The sequence below is a fragment of the Chelonia mydas genome, chromosome 19 (assembly GCF_015237465.2).
Source record: "Chelonia mydas isolate rCheMyd1 chromosome 19, rCheMyd1.pri.v2, whole genome shotgun sequence".
Lineage (NCBI taxonomy): Eukaryota > Metazoa > Chordata > Testudines > Cheloniidae > Chelonia > Chelonia mydas.
In genome coordinates this window covers 18,591,197-18,604,898 of record NC_051259.2, presented here as the reverse complement: position 1 = coordinate 18,604,898, position 13,702 = coordinate 18,591,197, and the positions used below count along the sequence as shown (strand labels likewise).

General features: G+C 46.8%; 1 protein-coding gene across 1 annotated transcript in view; it reads left to right on the top strand.

The window, feature by feature from the left end:
- The window catches only part of EYA3 (EYA transcriptional coactivator and phosphatase 3), a 141,921-nt gene that overhangs the window by 68,412 nt on the left and 59,807 nt on the right, over window positions 1–13,702 (top strand). Inside the window, 2 exon segments of the mRNA XM_043532426.1 lie at window positions 8,517–8,569; window positions 8,571–8,584. Of these exon segments, the coding sequence (XP_043388361.1) occupies window positions 8,517–8,569; window positions 8,571–8,584 (67 nt within the window).

Here is a 13,702-nt window from a genome sequence, read left to right as displayed (position 1 = left end):
GCAGAATAAACAACTCGCAGAAGGTCACACAGTGGGAAGGGGAGTACATCCTCTGTACTTGATGTGGAGCTTAGTGTCATCAGCATACTGATAGCCCTGGATTTTCAGAATGCCTAAAAATGTCCCCCAGTGCCTTTTAATACAGATGAACAAGAGGTGACAGAATAGAACTCTGTGAGGGTCCCCGTTTGAGGACTTCCATGGTGCATACTGTCTACAATCCACTGGGGGCTTGTCTACATGAAGAATTAGTGCATAGCAAGCTGAGATATAAATCTATAGTGCATTCCGCTTGCTGTGCACTAACTGGCTGTGTGGACCTTGCTACCACACTACAAGTTCTTCAAGTGATGGTCCCTATTGTATTCCACTGTGGTTATGCATGCACATCATGCGCTCAGAGAATTTGAAAGTAGTGTCCATTGGTCCGTGCATGTGCCCTGACTCTCCTCGTGCTTCCGTCCAAGGTGATATAAAGGGTGGGGTGGACCGACTGCATCTCCAGTTCCTTCTCACCACCACATGGTCTGGGTCAGAACTTTGTGTCCTCCTCTCTCATGCTGTTCTAATTGCAGTTGTAAATAGCTTTATCGGTTTTTAAGGCAGTTTACCTAGTTTTATTTCTAGTTTTAATAATTAATAGTTTTAACAGTTTAGTGAAGACTTCAGGGATTTCCTGCCCCCATTCATACCCCTCTTCGGATATCAGACTATGACGAGGACTTTGGGTTTCAAACTCTGAATCTCTTGACCACTATCCCTCTCAGTAAGTGACAACCAGTTCAGTGCTGCCTCTACTGCTTGGGAGAAGCTCACATCACAGCTTTGTGTAGTCCTTCCCCAACTGTACCTGAGAGGGCTGTGCACTTCATCTCCACAAGTATCTCATGGAGATGGTCATGAGACTGCAGTCAGATCCATGCCAGGGAACACTCCTCACTGTACATCGGCCTGATTCTGTGAGGAGTGCACGTCCTGGTGCTACGTCAAACTCTGATGCCAGAGGAAGTACCTCCACAGACCCCATGATGGGGCCTAGTTGGGAGATTAGGAAGCACTCCAATAAGCCTGGGACTAAGTCTTCCTCCAAGTTCAGGAGACTGGACAGCTCAGCCCCAGGGGCCACAGCACATTCTAAGTCCCACTGGCCCGAGAAGAAGACCCATAAACAATGGGATCCAATGGTTCCAGGTGGCAAACTGTCGGTACCGCCATCTCCAGCCCCTCACAAGAAGAGAGAACCTCCTGCACTGGGACAGACATCAGCATCGGTACTGGCGACCAGGAAAGAGAGAGTGCTCCTTAAACCAGGTAAATCTGGAGCCATGGCTGCACCCAAAGAAGTCTTCACCTTGCTGGATGCAGAAATGTCATCTCTATTAGGCCCCTCCACTTCCGGAGAACGTAAATCCCTGCCACGGATATGCTTACGGTACAGGGTCTCTCGCCTTCTTTGCATATGTTTGTACACCATTCCATCAGTTCCGACAGTACCACTATTGGAACTGGAATCTGCCTTTTTCTCTTCCAACGAATTGTAACCAGGGGTAGAACCACCTGTACGGTACTGCTCCTATACACCGTCATGGAGACTGACACACCAATGGGAACAACCTCCTATGCATCTGTCTTACTGGCCATATTGGGGACCATTAGGATATTCCAGCATCCTCATTCGGAGCTTGCCTGGTCTGTGAGAGTGTTGCCACCTGCTTCACCCACTAGGGATCCCTCAAGCAGGCCCACAAATCCCGTAGCGGAGGAGGAAGAATTTTATACCCTGGTTCTGATGGTCCCTCCAGAACTAGCTAGACCCCCATCCTCGTCACTGGACAAAGCTGTGACTGCATCATCCCTTCCCCACTTGATGACTTCAGACAATTTCAAGATCTACAGAGAGTTGCAGGGGAACTCCAAATCCCACTGGAAAAGATTCTGGACATTCTTCAGTCTTTAGGACCAGAGAGAATAGCTCTGAGAATCAATGAAACCATACTGGAGCCAGCCAAGACCGTGTGGCATATGCTGCCACATGCACCGCCACTCCTAAAGGAGAGGAGTGATGCTACTGTGTCCTGGTCAAAGGCTCAGAATTCTTCTTTTCCCACCCAGTTCCAAACTCACTGGTAGTTCAGGCTGCTGCTGAGAGAGCTAAACAACAACACCCTCAATCCACACTAGTGGACAAGGAAGGGAAGTGTCTAGATCTTCTACAGAGGAAAGTCTTCTCTTCCTCTTCCTCCAGTTTACAGTTCAGGATAGCCAATTATCAAGCATTGTTGGCTAAATAGGACTTCCTGAATTACGCTAAATTCAAGGAATTCACAAATAGTCTCCCACAACAAGATCATGCCTGCTTTCAGGCCCTCACTGAAGAAGGCAAACTCATAGCCAAAACTGCCCTCCAGTCTGCAGTGGATATGGCTGATACCTCGTCCAGGGCCATGGCTACAGCTATTGTGAGGCACAGAGAGTCTAGGCTTCATGCTTCTTGTTTTCCTAGGGAGGTCCAGAATATCCTAGATAAATCTCTTCAATCGGAAGAAAGATGAGTCTTTGTATACACTAAAAGACTCCAGGGCTACTCTTCGCTCGTTAGGCATCTATACTGCTGCCCCAAAATGAAAATCCCACCACCTGTTGTCTACCCAAAGGTACAGGTCTCTTCATTATCACCCACAGAGACCATATGAACTTCCATGAAAGCAACAGAAGGTCCAGAGGTCCAAATTATCCAGGCCCCCCCACAGGCTTCAATGTCTCAACCCCCATCCTCAAGCCAAGAGGTATTTTTGACACAAGCTTGAGAGTTGATAATCACTGAGAGACTCATGACCCTTCCGCTCCATTTGGGGGGTCCTTTAGCACTCTTTTCCCATGCTTTGAGTGTGATAACAATGGACACGTGGGTGCTGAATGTCATCAGCTGTGGCTATACAATCGAGTTTGTAATGCTCAAAGACCCCCCCTTCGGGGACCACTCTTACAACAGTATTCTTACCCAAAAGGTGAACTCCTTATTACAATGAGAAGCAATAAAACACGTTTCTCTAGCACATCAAGGAACGGGTTCTACTTGACCTACTTCCTCATACCCAAGAAGAGGGGTGGCTGGAGACCAAACCTCAATCACTGCCACTTCAGTTGCTTCATCCGCAAACTGAAGTTTCGCATAGTGGCGTTGGCAACAATAATTCCATCCTTAGAAAAAGGCATCTGGTTCCCGGCTCTCCATTATGAAGGATGCTTCTTCCACATCAACAGCCACCCTGCCCATAGACCTTTTCTCAGATTTATGGTGCGCTCCAACCATTTCCAATACAGAGTACTGCCTTTTGGGATAGCTACTGCTCTGAGTCTTCACCAAAGTATTTTCTGTAGTAGCAGTTCTCAGGCTTTATGGTCTCCTTGGTTTCTATACCTCGACGACTGGCTCCTAGCCGCCAGGTCCTGCCAAGAAGCCCATTCATCTACCTTCATGTTACTCAGCCTCCTTGCTTCACTAGAAGTCAGCATCAACATCAAGAAGTCAATCCTCAACCCCACATAGTCATTGGACTTCATTGGAGCTAGCATAAACTCTATCATGGCACAGGAATACCTGCCTACAGACAGTGTTCAAGCAATGAATGTTGTCATAGCTCGCATCACGAACAACCTTTTTGTACCAGCCAAGATGTGCCTCTCTCTACGTGGCTATGGGTTTCATGCGCCTACGTGCCCCTTTGTTAGATTTCACCTTGTCTGCCTGCATATGTGGCCTCAGACTGTGCACTCACTGAACCTTCAATCTATGAACCTCATGCTGACAGTCCCACCCAAGATACTATCATCCCTCCTATGGTGGACAGGCCCACATTGCATATGTATGGGAGTCCCCATTTTTTCCCTCTTCCCTGGACAGAACTATCATCACTGACATGTCACTATTAGGCTAGGGAGCACATATGGATGACCATACCACACAAGGGACATGGACACTTCAAGAATCCAGAATGCACATCAATGTCCTAGAACTTTTGAGCAGTAAGAAGAGCATGTGAATCCTTTCTTCCACTCATTTGCTGTCATCATGTCCTGATCATGTTGGACAACACCACCACAGTCTCTTTTTTTACCACAACAAACAATGAGGAGTGAGATCCACCTCTCTATGCGCAAAAGTGGTCAAATTCTGGAACTGATTCATCAGCAATCAGATCAGCCTATCCGCAGCCTATCTTCCAGCGATGCAGAATGTGCTCACAACGTCACTCAGCAGACATTTTGCGATCAATCACGAGTGGGAACTTCACAATGCAGTGCTATGTGACATCTTCGCGCAATGGGGGACCACAACCAAGGACCTATTTGCTTCTTAGACAAACATCACGTACTGCTCCAGGGGAGCCTTCGGTTACTGCTCTCAGGACGAGGCCCTCTTTTGGCCCTCTTCTCTTTTGGTCACACCAGCTCACCTATACCTTCCTTCCTGTACCGCTCCTACCTCAAGTGCTCCACAAAATCCATCAAGACAAGGCAACAGTCATTCTGTTTGCCCCCTTCTGACCCAGACAATTCTGCTTCCGCAATCTTCTGCTCATGTCGTCCCACCCAGCGATCCCCATCTCGTACTTCCCAACCTTTTGACACAGTGCAATGGTGAGATCAAGTACCCCAATCCATGTCCACTCCACCTCAGTGCAGGATACTTGGATGGGCATCAACTATAGAACAGGCATGTTCCTCAGTGGTACAAGACATTCTCTCTAAACAGCAGGAAAAACTCCAGTAGACAATATTACTGAGCTAAGTAGAGACGGTTTTCGTCTTGGGCACAACATAAAGGAGTTTTACCAGAAGCAACTGATATTCTCCTAATCCTGGACCACATTCTGTCCTTGTACGCATTAGGCCTTGCCCTTGGCACTTTGAGAGTCCACCTACCGGTGATCAGCACATTCCATCTTCCTGTGGAAGGTTACTCTATTTTTACACACCCACTAACTGATAGATTTTTGAAAGACCGCCTCAGAACCTTCCTATCTCTCCAAACAATTGCATCTCAATGGGACCTGAATTTGGTACTCTCGGTATTAATGAAGCCCCACTTTGAGACAATATCATCTTGCTCTATGTCCCTCCTCTCCATGAAGGTCGCCTTTCTTGTTGTTATCACTTCAGCGAGGATACGGGAACTCAGAGCTATAATGACAGATGCGCCATTTACAGTCTTCCACAAAGATAAGGTTTCCTTACGCCTACACCCGAAATTCTTATCTAAGGGTTCACATTAACCAATCCATTCACTTACCTGTTTTCTTCCCGACCCACATGCATCTGCAGAAGAACGTCTTCTCCATTCCCTCAACGTCCAGTGAGCTCTGGCCTTCTGCCTGCAGGGAATGAAACCAATCAGAAAGTCTATTTACTGAGGTAGCAGAGAGACTTGGGATAGGCCATCTCCACCCAGAGAATCTTTCAAATGGATTTCTAGCTGCATTATACTCTGCTACCAGCTGTCGAACCTCCCCCAATAGAGGTATGGGCTCACTCCAAGCTATGACCACAGCATCATTTCAGGTTGTGCCTCTCATAGATCTGTAAAGCAGCCACATGGGGTTCTGTCCACACACTGTGCCTTTGTGCAGGACTCCGGTGGCAGATGCATCCTTCGGCATGGTGGTTCTTTGCATGAGCCTTCCACCCTCATCCTTGCATCCTCCTCCAACTAAGGTACTGCTAGCCAGTCACCCACAGTGGAATACAATAGGAACCATCACTCAAAGAAGAGGAGGAGATTACTTCCCTTTAACTGCAGGTTCTTCGAGATGTGTGATCGCTATCTATATTCCACTACCCACCCTTCCCCTGTGTTTTGTATCTGTCTGATTCACAGTGGAGAAGGAACCGGAGACGCAGTCTGTTTGCCCTGCCCTTTATCTCCTTGGACGGCAGCACAAGGCGAGTCAGGACCAATGGACTCTACTTTCAAATTCTGACTCCAGTCGCATGGTGTGCATGCGTAACCTGCAGTGTAATACAGAAAGGGGCCACGTCTCAAAGAATGCCCAGTTACAGGGAAATAACCTCCTCTCCCCTTGTGCACTTTGACCTGCTGCTGTTCAGTAGAAGGTCAAAGCACATTAGGGAACATTTAGTTTAAAATTGCAGGGCCCACATGGCAAGCTAGTGCGCCGTAGATTTACATCCCATCTTGCCACGCACTAGCCCTTTGTATAGACAAGCCCTGAGACTTTCTTTGTCATCTCTACTCATAACCCACAACATTCAATAGTTAATACTAAGCAGCTTCTGTAAGGTTCAGACTGTATGTTTTCAGGATTGTAATATCATACTGGATTACATTGTATAATTAAACTACATCCCAAAACACTAAATTAAAGAAAGTTATTTTGGTTGCAAAGTCAAAATGTCAATTGAAGGTTGCCTGTGCAACTGTAATTTAGCCCCCCTAGTGCATACAATTCTTTAATTACATAATCACACCCTATTATTTCCATAGAACCCCAGCCTCATTCAATGCACAGGGCAGACAGCACTCAGGGAATGAGGCAGCTCTTCTGCTCATCATTCAGTGTGTGGCCTTTTGCCTTATTTACTGTGCCCCATCCAAGCCCTGCCGCTGAATACAGAACTAGTAATATGCTCATTGGCTCTTCTGTGGCTCTCATTGATATAGTATGAAAGCGTCACAGACACTAATGAGTTTATATTCACAACTTTCCTGTGAGGTAGGAGAGGTATTTATCATCCCAATTTCAAAACGGTGAAAACTGAGACAAAGAAAGAGAGGTTTATGGATGCAAGTTCAATCAGTGCGAGAGCCAGGATCTGAACTGCCAACTCCTGTGGGTCCTCCTGACTGCCAACTCCTGTGCCTACAACTCCACATCTCACTGCCTTGCTGCCAGAGGTGATGAGCTCCCACTGAGCTCCCATTGACTTGCCTTGCTGTTCTGATCACTCAGCACTTCCTGTGTATCCAGCCCCCGGGTGGTCCACACTGGGCAACCAGCAAGTGAGGGACATGCAGCCAGTGGCCAGCTGCCCACAGCACTGGTTGAAGAAGCATGGGAAGTGTGTGGAGAGCCAGGCTAGAAAGCCAGTTCTAAGTGGCATTTAAATGCCTTTACCCCAGGACCACCCTTTTCTTCCAGCAGTTCCCTTCCTCATTCTCTGTGTGCCATCCAACTTCTAGAGCAAACGAGGCAGAGAGCCCATAGACTAGAGTGACCTTATTTACTGCACAGCCCTGATTCGTTCCCTGAACACCGACTGCCCTGTGCACTGAATGATGGCAGAGGTCTTGTGGAAAAACAGTGTGTGACCATGTAATTATAGAATGTATCATAAGGCACACGCACAACATTAAATATGACATTTGTGCGCTTTTGAGTGCTTGCCTTTTCAACCCGGATAACTTTTTAAATTTCCATTTGCGTTTTTAAACAGAAAAAAGTAAAAACATTGGCTTGTACAACTGTAATACACTTCACATTATTAGTGTTTTGAACTGACACCTCAGATGTACTGCTTGAGCTACAGGGCTATCAAGTGCATTAGCTGGAAGCGAAGGCTGTTACTGTATATGAACAAGCCACTAGAGGAGGATGGATAACCACAGAAGCAATGACTTGACTAAGTAGCCCCCTTTTACAGACAGTATAGCCAAGGACAAGATATGGCAGGCTCTTCTGAACAGGCGTTGAGGCTAAGTAGATGTGTTTTCAGACTGGCCCTGTTATGCTGCCCATGGAAGATAGGTGAACTCTTGTCTCATGTGGTATCCCCAAGGGGGATGTGGGCTGCCAGGGCCACGTGCAGGATCCGAGCAGGTCGGTAACGCTTGGTACTCTCTCCCTTGCTGCTACAGCTGTTCTGGCAGCAGCCAGGCTGTTCTCTGCTCCATGAGTTCTTGTCCTTTCCCCAAGAGATGGGTTGGGGGATTCTGCCTAATGTAGTGCCACCAGAGGGAGAAGATGGGCTGCTGGGCCATGTATTTTGGGGGCAGAGGAGAGGGGTCCGGGGGCAGAGCCTGGCTCAACTTGACCTCGCAGTCTCTCTATCCCTTAGCCACCATAGCTGCTCTGATAACAGCTGGGGTCCGTGGGGTTTTTCAGTGCAGCGCCATGCTGAAGTGAGGCATCGGTGCATGTGCAGAACTTTAGAATGTTCAGGGGATTTGTCACACTCCCAAATCAAGGTGTACAATGAAAGCCACAGATTCTGGTGTTATCACCTCTGAAGGGACAACTTGCTGCTCTGAATGTTGCACTTATTTACAGGGGCAGGAAGTTACATTTTTCACCCTGTTTAAACAGCACATGTTGTAAATATTTTTAAGCCACATATCTAAGCACTCCAAAAACTACATCGTTTGTCAGATTAGAACACATTGTGAGATGTGCTAATGTTTCACTGTGATTCATTAAGTTTTGTTACTTTTTTGTAAATTGTGTATTTAAAAAAAAATCCTTTCTTACAATCTGTTGTATAAAATGTTTCTTTTTCAGTTCTGACATGCACTGATTACATCCCAAGGTCACCAAATGACTATACCTCACAGCTTATATTCTGCAAAGTAAGTTGAACAATTGGTTCTAAATTTTATAACTGCATTTTTCTCTAAACTCTTAAAACTTTTGATTTAGTTCTGAAAGAATTCAAATATGAAATTTCAGAACTACTAACTGTGGTACATAACCTATCAGTTTAATCAGCTTCTGCACCAGATGACTGGAGGATGGCTAATGTGACACCAGTTTTTAAAAAAAGGCTCCAGAGGCGATTCCAGCAATTACAGGCTGGTACTGACTTCAGTACCAGGGAAATTGAAACTACAGTAAAAAATAGAATGATCAGACACATAGATGAACATGATTTATTGGGGAAGAGTCAACATGGTTTTGTAAAGGAAAATCATGTCTCACCGATCTATTAAAATTCTTTGAGGGGAGTCAACAAACATGTGAACAAGAGTGATTCAGTGGATATAGTATGCATGGACTTACAGAAAGCCTTTGACAAGGTCCCTCACCAAAGGCTCTTAAGCAAAGTAAGCAGTCATGGGATAAGAGGGAAGGTCCTCTCATGGATGAGTAACTGGTTAAAAGATAGGAAACAAAGGGTAGGAATAAATTATCAGTTTTCAGAATGCAGAGAGGTAAATAGCATTGTCACCCAGGGATCTGTACTGGGACCAGCATATTAATAAATGTTCTGGAAAAAGCGGTAAACAGCGAGTTGGCAAAGTTTGCAGATGATACTCAGGATAGTGAAGTCCAAAGCAAACTGTGAGGAGTTCCAAAAGGATCTCACAAAACTGAGTGACTGGGCAACAAAATGGCAGATGAAATGCAATGGCGATAATTGCAAAGTAATGCACATTGGAAAACATAGTCCCAACTATACATACAAAACGATGGGGTTTAAATTAGCTTTTACCACTCAAGAAAGAGATCTTGGAGTCATTGTGGACAGTTCTATGAAACATTTGCTCAATGTGCAGTAGCAATCAAAAAAGCTAACAGAATGTTAGGAACCATTAGGAAAGAGATAGATAACAAGGCAGTAACTACAATAATGCCTTTATATAAATCCGTGGTACGCCCACATCTTGAAGACTGTGTGCAGATGTGGTCGCCCCATCTCAAAAAAGATATATTGAAATTGGAAAAGGTTCAGAAAAGGGCAACAAAAATGGTTAGGGATGGGACAGCTTCCATATGAGGAGAGATTAAAAAGATGGGAACTTTTCAGCTTGGAGAAGAAATGACTAAAGGAGGATATGATAGAGGTCTATAAAATTGTGAGTGGTGTGGAGAAAGTGAATAAGGAAGTGTTATTTACTCCTCATAACACAAGAAACAGGTGTCACCCAATGAAATTAATAGGCAGAAGGTTTAAAACAAAGAAAGGGAAGTATTTCTTCACACAATGCACAGTCAAACTGTGGTACTCTCTACCAGGGACTGTTGTGAAGGCCAGAACTATAACTGGTTTCAAAAAGGAACTAGATACGTTCATGGAGTGTAGGTCCATCAATGGCAATTAAATAGCCAAGATGGTCAGGGATGCAATCCCATGTTCTGGGTGTCCTTAGTCTCTGATTGCAGAACCTGGGAGTGGACAACAAGGATTGAATCACTCGATAATTGCCCTGTTCTGTTCATTCCCTCTGAAGTATCTGGCGTCGGCCACTGCTGAAAGACGGGATACTGGGCTAGACGGAACATTGGTCTGATCCACTATGTCCATTCTTATATTAACCTTCCCCTCCTACCATCTCAACCTGCATTTAATAGAACATTTCACATTGCAGAATGGTATATTTAGAGACAACAAATTAGCATTGCTGCATATGTGACCCAGTCCAGCACACGGTGAAGCCAATGGAAAGACTGCCATTGGTTTCAATGGGAGTTGGATTGGGCCTTGAGTGATTACTAAGTGACATGATACCTTAGCAATGACTGAGAACATAATGTATTATAGACTCAAGCCCAAGGTAGTCAGTGAATAAACAAACTGGACATGAGTGAAAATGAAATCGTTTCCTTATGTATAAAATCAGACACACCGGAGAGAGAGAAAGGAAAGGGCTAAAATTTCCAAATGAATCTAACTGATCTAGGAGCCCAAACCCCACTGACTTTCAGTGGGATTTAGGCTCCTATGTCACTTAGGTCCTTTTGAAAATTGTACCCATGATCTAATTCACGTAGATGAGTGTGGAAGGATTCCCTGTTGTCTCCAGTGCTTTGTTTTCTCTAGTCATAAATATTCCAAGTGAATGACCTTCCCCCACTTCCCTTTGGAGTCTGTTTCACAGTCTAACAGTAACTGGATGTGTCCTCTCATATTCAGCTTTATTGTTCCTTCCCTTAATTTTATTCTATTGCTTCTAGTTCTGCTCCTTTTAGCACCCTGAATAATTCTTGACAGTTCCCTTGTCCCTGAGGAGTGAAATTGTCATGGTGTAGGGCTCTGGAGTAAGAGAGGTGAACACCAGGACTGGGGCTCTGAGTTTGACCGGGTGTTTGGGGAAACAGTGCTGTGTCTGGAACACTGGGTTGATATGTTCCTGGTAGTTTGTTATTTTTGGGACGGATGGGGGAGCAGGCTGATGGGGGGCAGCAGGGTCAACCCGGGGGGGCCTCATCTGCTATTTCCCATGCCATTCTCAGAAGGGACAGGGACGCACACCAGAAGGAGAGGGGGAAAGGAGAGAAAAGGGGAGGAGGAAAGGCCAACTACTCTTCCACAATTGGCTGCAAGTAGGAGAGGAGGGCGCCAAGGGGGATGGGTGGGGGGAGCTCGGGGACACCAATCAAGGCAGGGGAGGGGAAGGGGCGCAATTACCAACACATGTTGGAAATACCGGTGCCTCCTGCTGCACTGGGAAAGGGAAGGACTATAATATCATTGGGGGGTGCAGCGAACAAAGGAGCTCAACATAAAAGGGGAAGGGGCACAAGCCCGTAGGGGTGGGACATGGGCGCACTTAACGAGGGGACTGGACGGTGGGGGAGGGGATGGGAGGGGAGGGCAATGGAGAAAGGAACGGGCTGGAAGCAGGCCAGGGCAGGAAAACTGCCGGGGCCAACTGCAGGGGCCAGGGCGGGGCAGGCAAACTCCCAGGGACTGGAGCGGGGCAGGCAAACAAGCAGAACCACTGCTGTGAGATCTGAGCGGGGGTGGGGGCAAATATGGGCAGCAAGGGGAAAGAGGGCAAACTGCTGTGGGAAGGCCGGTGGGCAAAGCAGAGGGTTGGGAGATGCACCAGCTGAAAGTAGCAGAGGAGGGGAGGGCAAGTCCAAAGGGAGGGGAAAGAATTTGTGCCCACGTTGTTACTTGCATAGCACTGGGCCTTGCTTGCTGCTGCTGCCAGTCCCAAATGGTGGAAAAAAGGGGCAAGGCAAGCGGCTGAGCGGAGGGGTGAGGAACAGGTCCAGCTGGTAGGTGGGGGGGCGATAGAGGGGGCAGGAGTGGTGGTGGTGACTGAGGGGAGAAAGATGGACCGGGGGAGGGCTCTGCGCTGCTCCCACAGCAACAGTAGCTACCACCACCACAAGAGCAAAGATGAAAAAAGTCACTCAGTCCTGCAGTAAGCCCCCTCCACAGAGTCCTGCAGTGGTCCTGCGTGCTCTCCCAGCAGCAAAGGTCTTCCTTTTCCTCCCCAAGGCAGCAGCAGGCTTTCAGACAGCAGCAACCAGCAGACAGGGAGGAGGGACCCCACAGGTGGTAGCAAAGCAGTGGCGAGGTCCTCACTCCCCCTCTGGGGAGCAGGCCAGCAGGGTCTCCCAAGGAGCAACAGTAGCCCAGGGAGAGCACCAGCTGGTGAGGTGGAGGGGGGGGGGCCGGAATCCGGCCCAGACGAAGCTGAAGCGGGTGCTCTGGGCCCAGTAGTAGCAGCTCCACGCCAGCAAGAGTGTCCTCCTGTTGGTTTCTAGGAGGTGGGCAGGCACAAGCCCGCCTATGGCTAAAGGACTCTCCCCCAGCCTATGGCGAGGATCCACTGAGCCTGGGACTCAAATAATTACGGGAGACAACAGGAAAAAATAAGGACAGTTGTGAGGGTCAAAAGTAGAACACCTGGCAGTTTATGTTGATGGGCAGGCAAACTGTTGCCTTCTGAACCATAATGAGCCTTTTCAGTCTTGAGCCTTCATTCCCAGGTGGCAGTGCATTGTAGTTTCTAGCTCGAAGGTGGTGAGTGTATAGATCACAATGCCAGGTCTCCTCTATCTGATTTGCCACAGATGAAAAAAGATATCTTTACCAGCTGTGGTTACCTGGGTATCTGGTAGCAGTGAGGTATCTAGGAAGGCCCCTGTGGGACTCAGAAGATCTGGGTTCAGTTCCTCACTCTGCCACAGATTTCCTGTGTGACCCTCGGCAAGTCACTCAATTTATCTTTGCCTCAGTTCTCCATCTGTGAAATGAAAAGGAGTACTTGTGGCACCTTAGAGACTAACCAATTTATTTGAGCATAAGCTTTCGTGAGCTACAGCTCACTTCATCGGATGCATACTGTGGAAAGTGTAGAAGATCTTTTTATACACACAAAGCATGAAAAAATATGCATCCGATGAAGTGAGCTGTAGCTCACGAAAGCTTATGCTCAAATAAATTGGTTAGTCTCTAAGGTACCACAAGTACTCCTTTTCTTTTTGCGAATACAGACTAACACGGCTGTTACTCTGAAATCTGACATCTGTGAAATGGGGATAATACTCCCTTTCTTCTACCTGGTGTATGTCTTGTTGGTTTAGCCCCTGTTCTGTAAACATGTACATGCTTGACTTTAGCCGTGTGAGAAATTTTGCTGAAATCTGTGGTTTTGCTTATGTAAAATTAACCATTTGCATGAGTTTGTAAGACTGGGTCTAAGATTGGAAGCTCTTCAAGGCAGCAACTGTTTTTTACTGTATACATGTACAGCACCTAGCATAATGGGCCCTGATTTCAGTCAGGGGCTCTGGGCATTATGTTGCATATCATCTTGATGATTTGAGAATAGATGCCCTTGATGGAAGATGTTATGGTGTTTGCTACTTCCTACAGATATTTCCCTCTTCCCATCAACATGCCTTCCATCTCACCAATATTTAGCGTCAACTGTCCCTCTTTATTTAGGCACTGATGACATCTAAGCACTTGCATACCTGGGAAAAGGAGCTGTCAGCATCAAATGTAA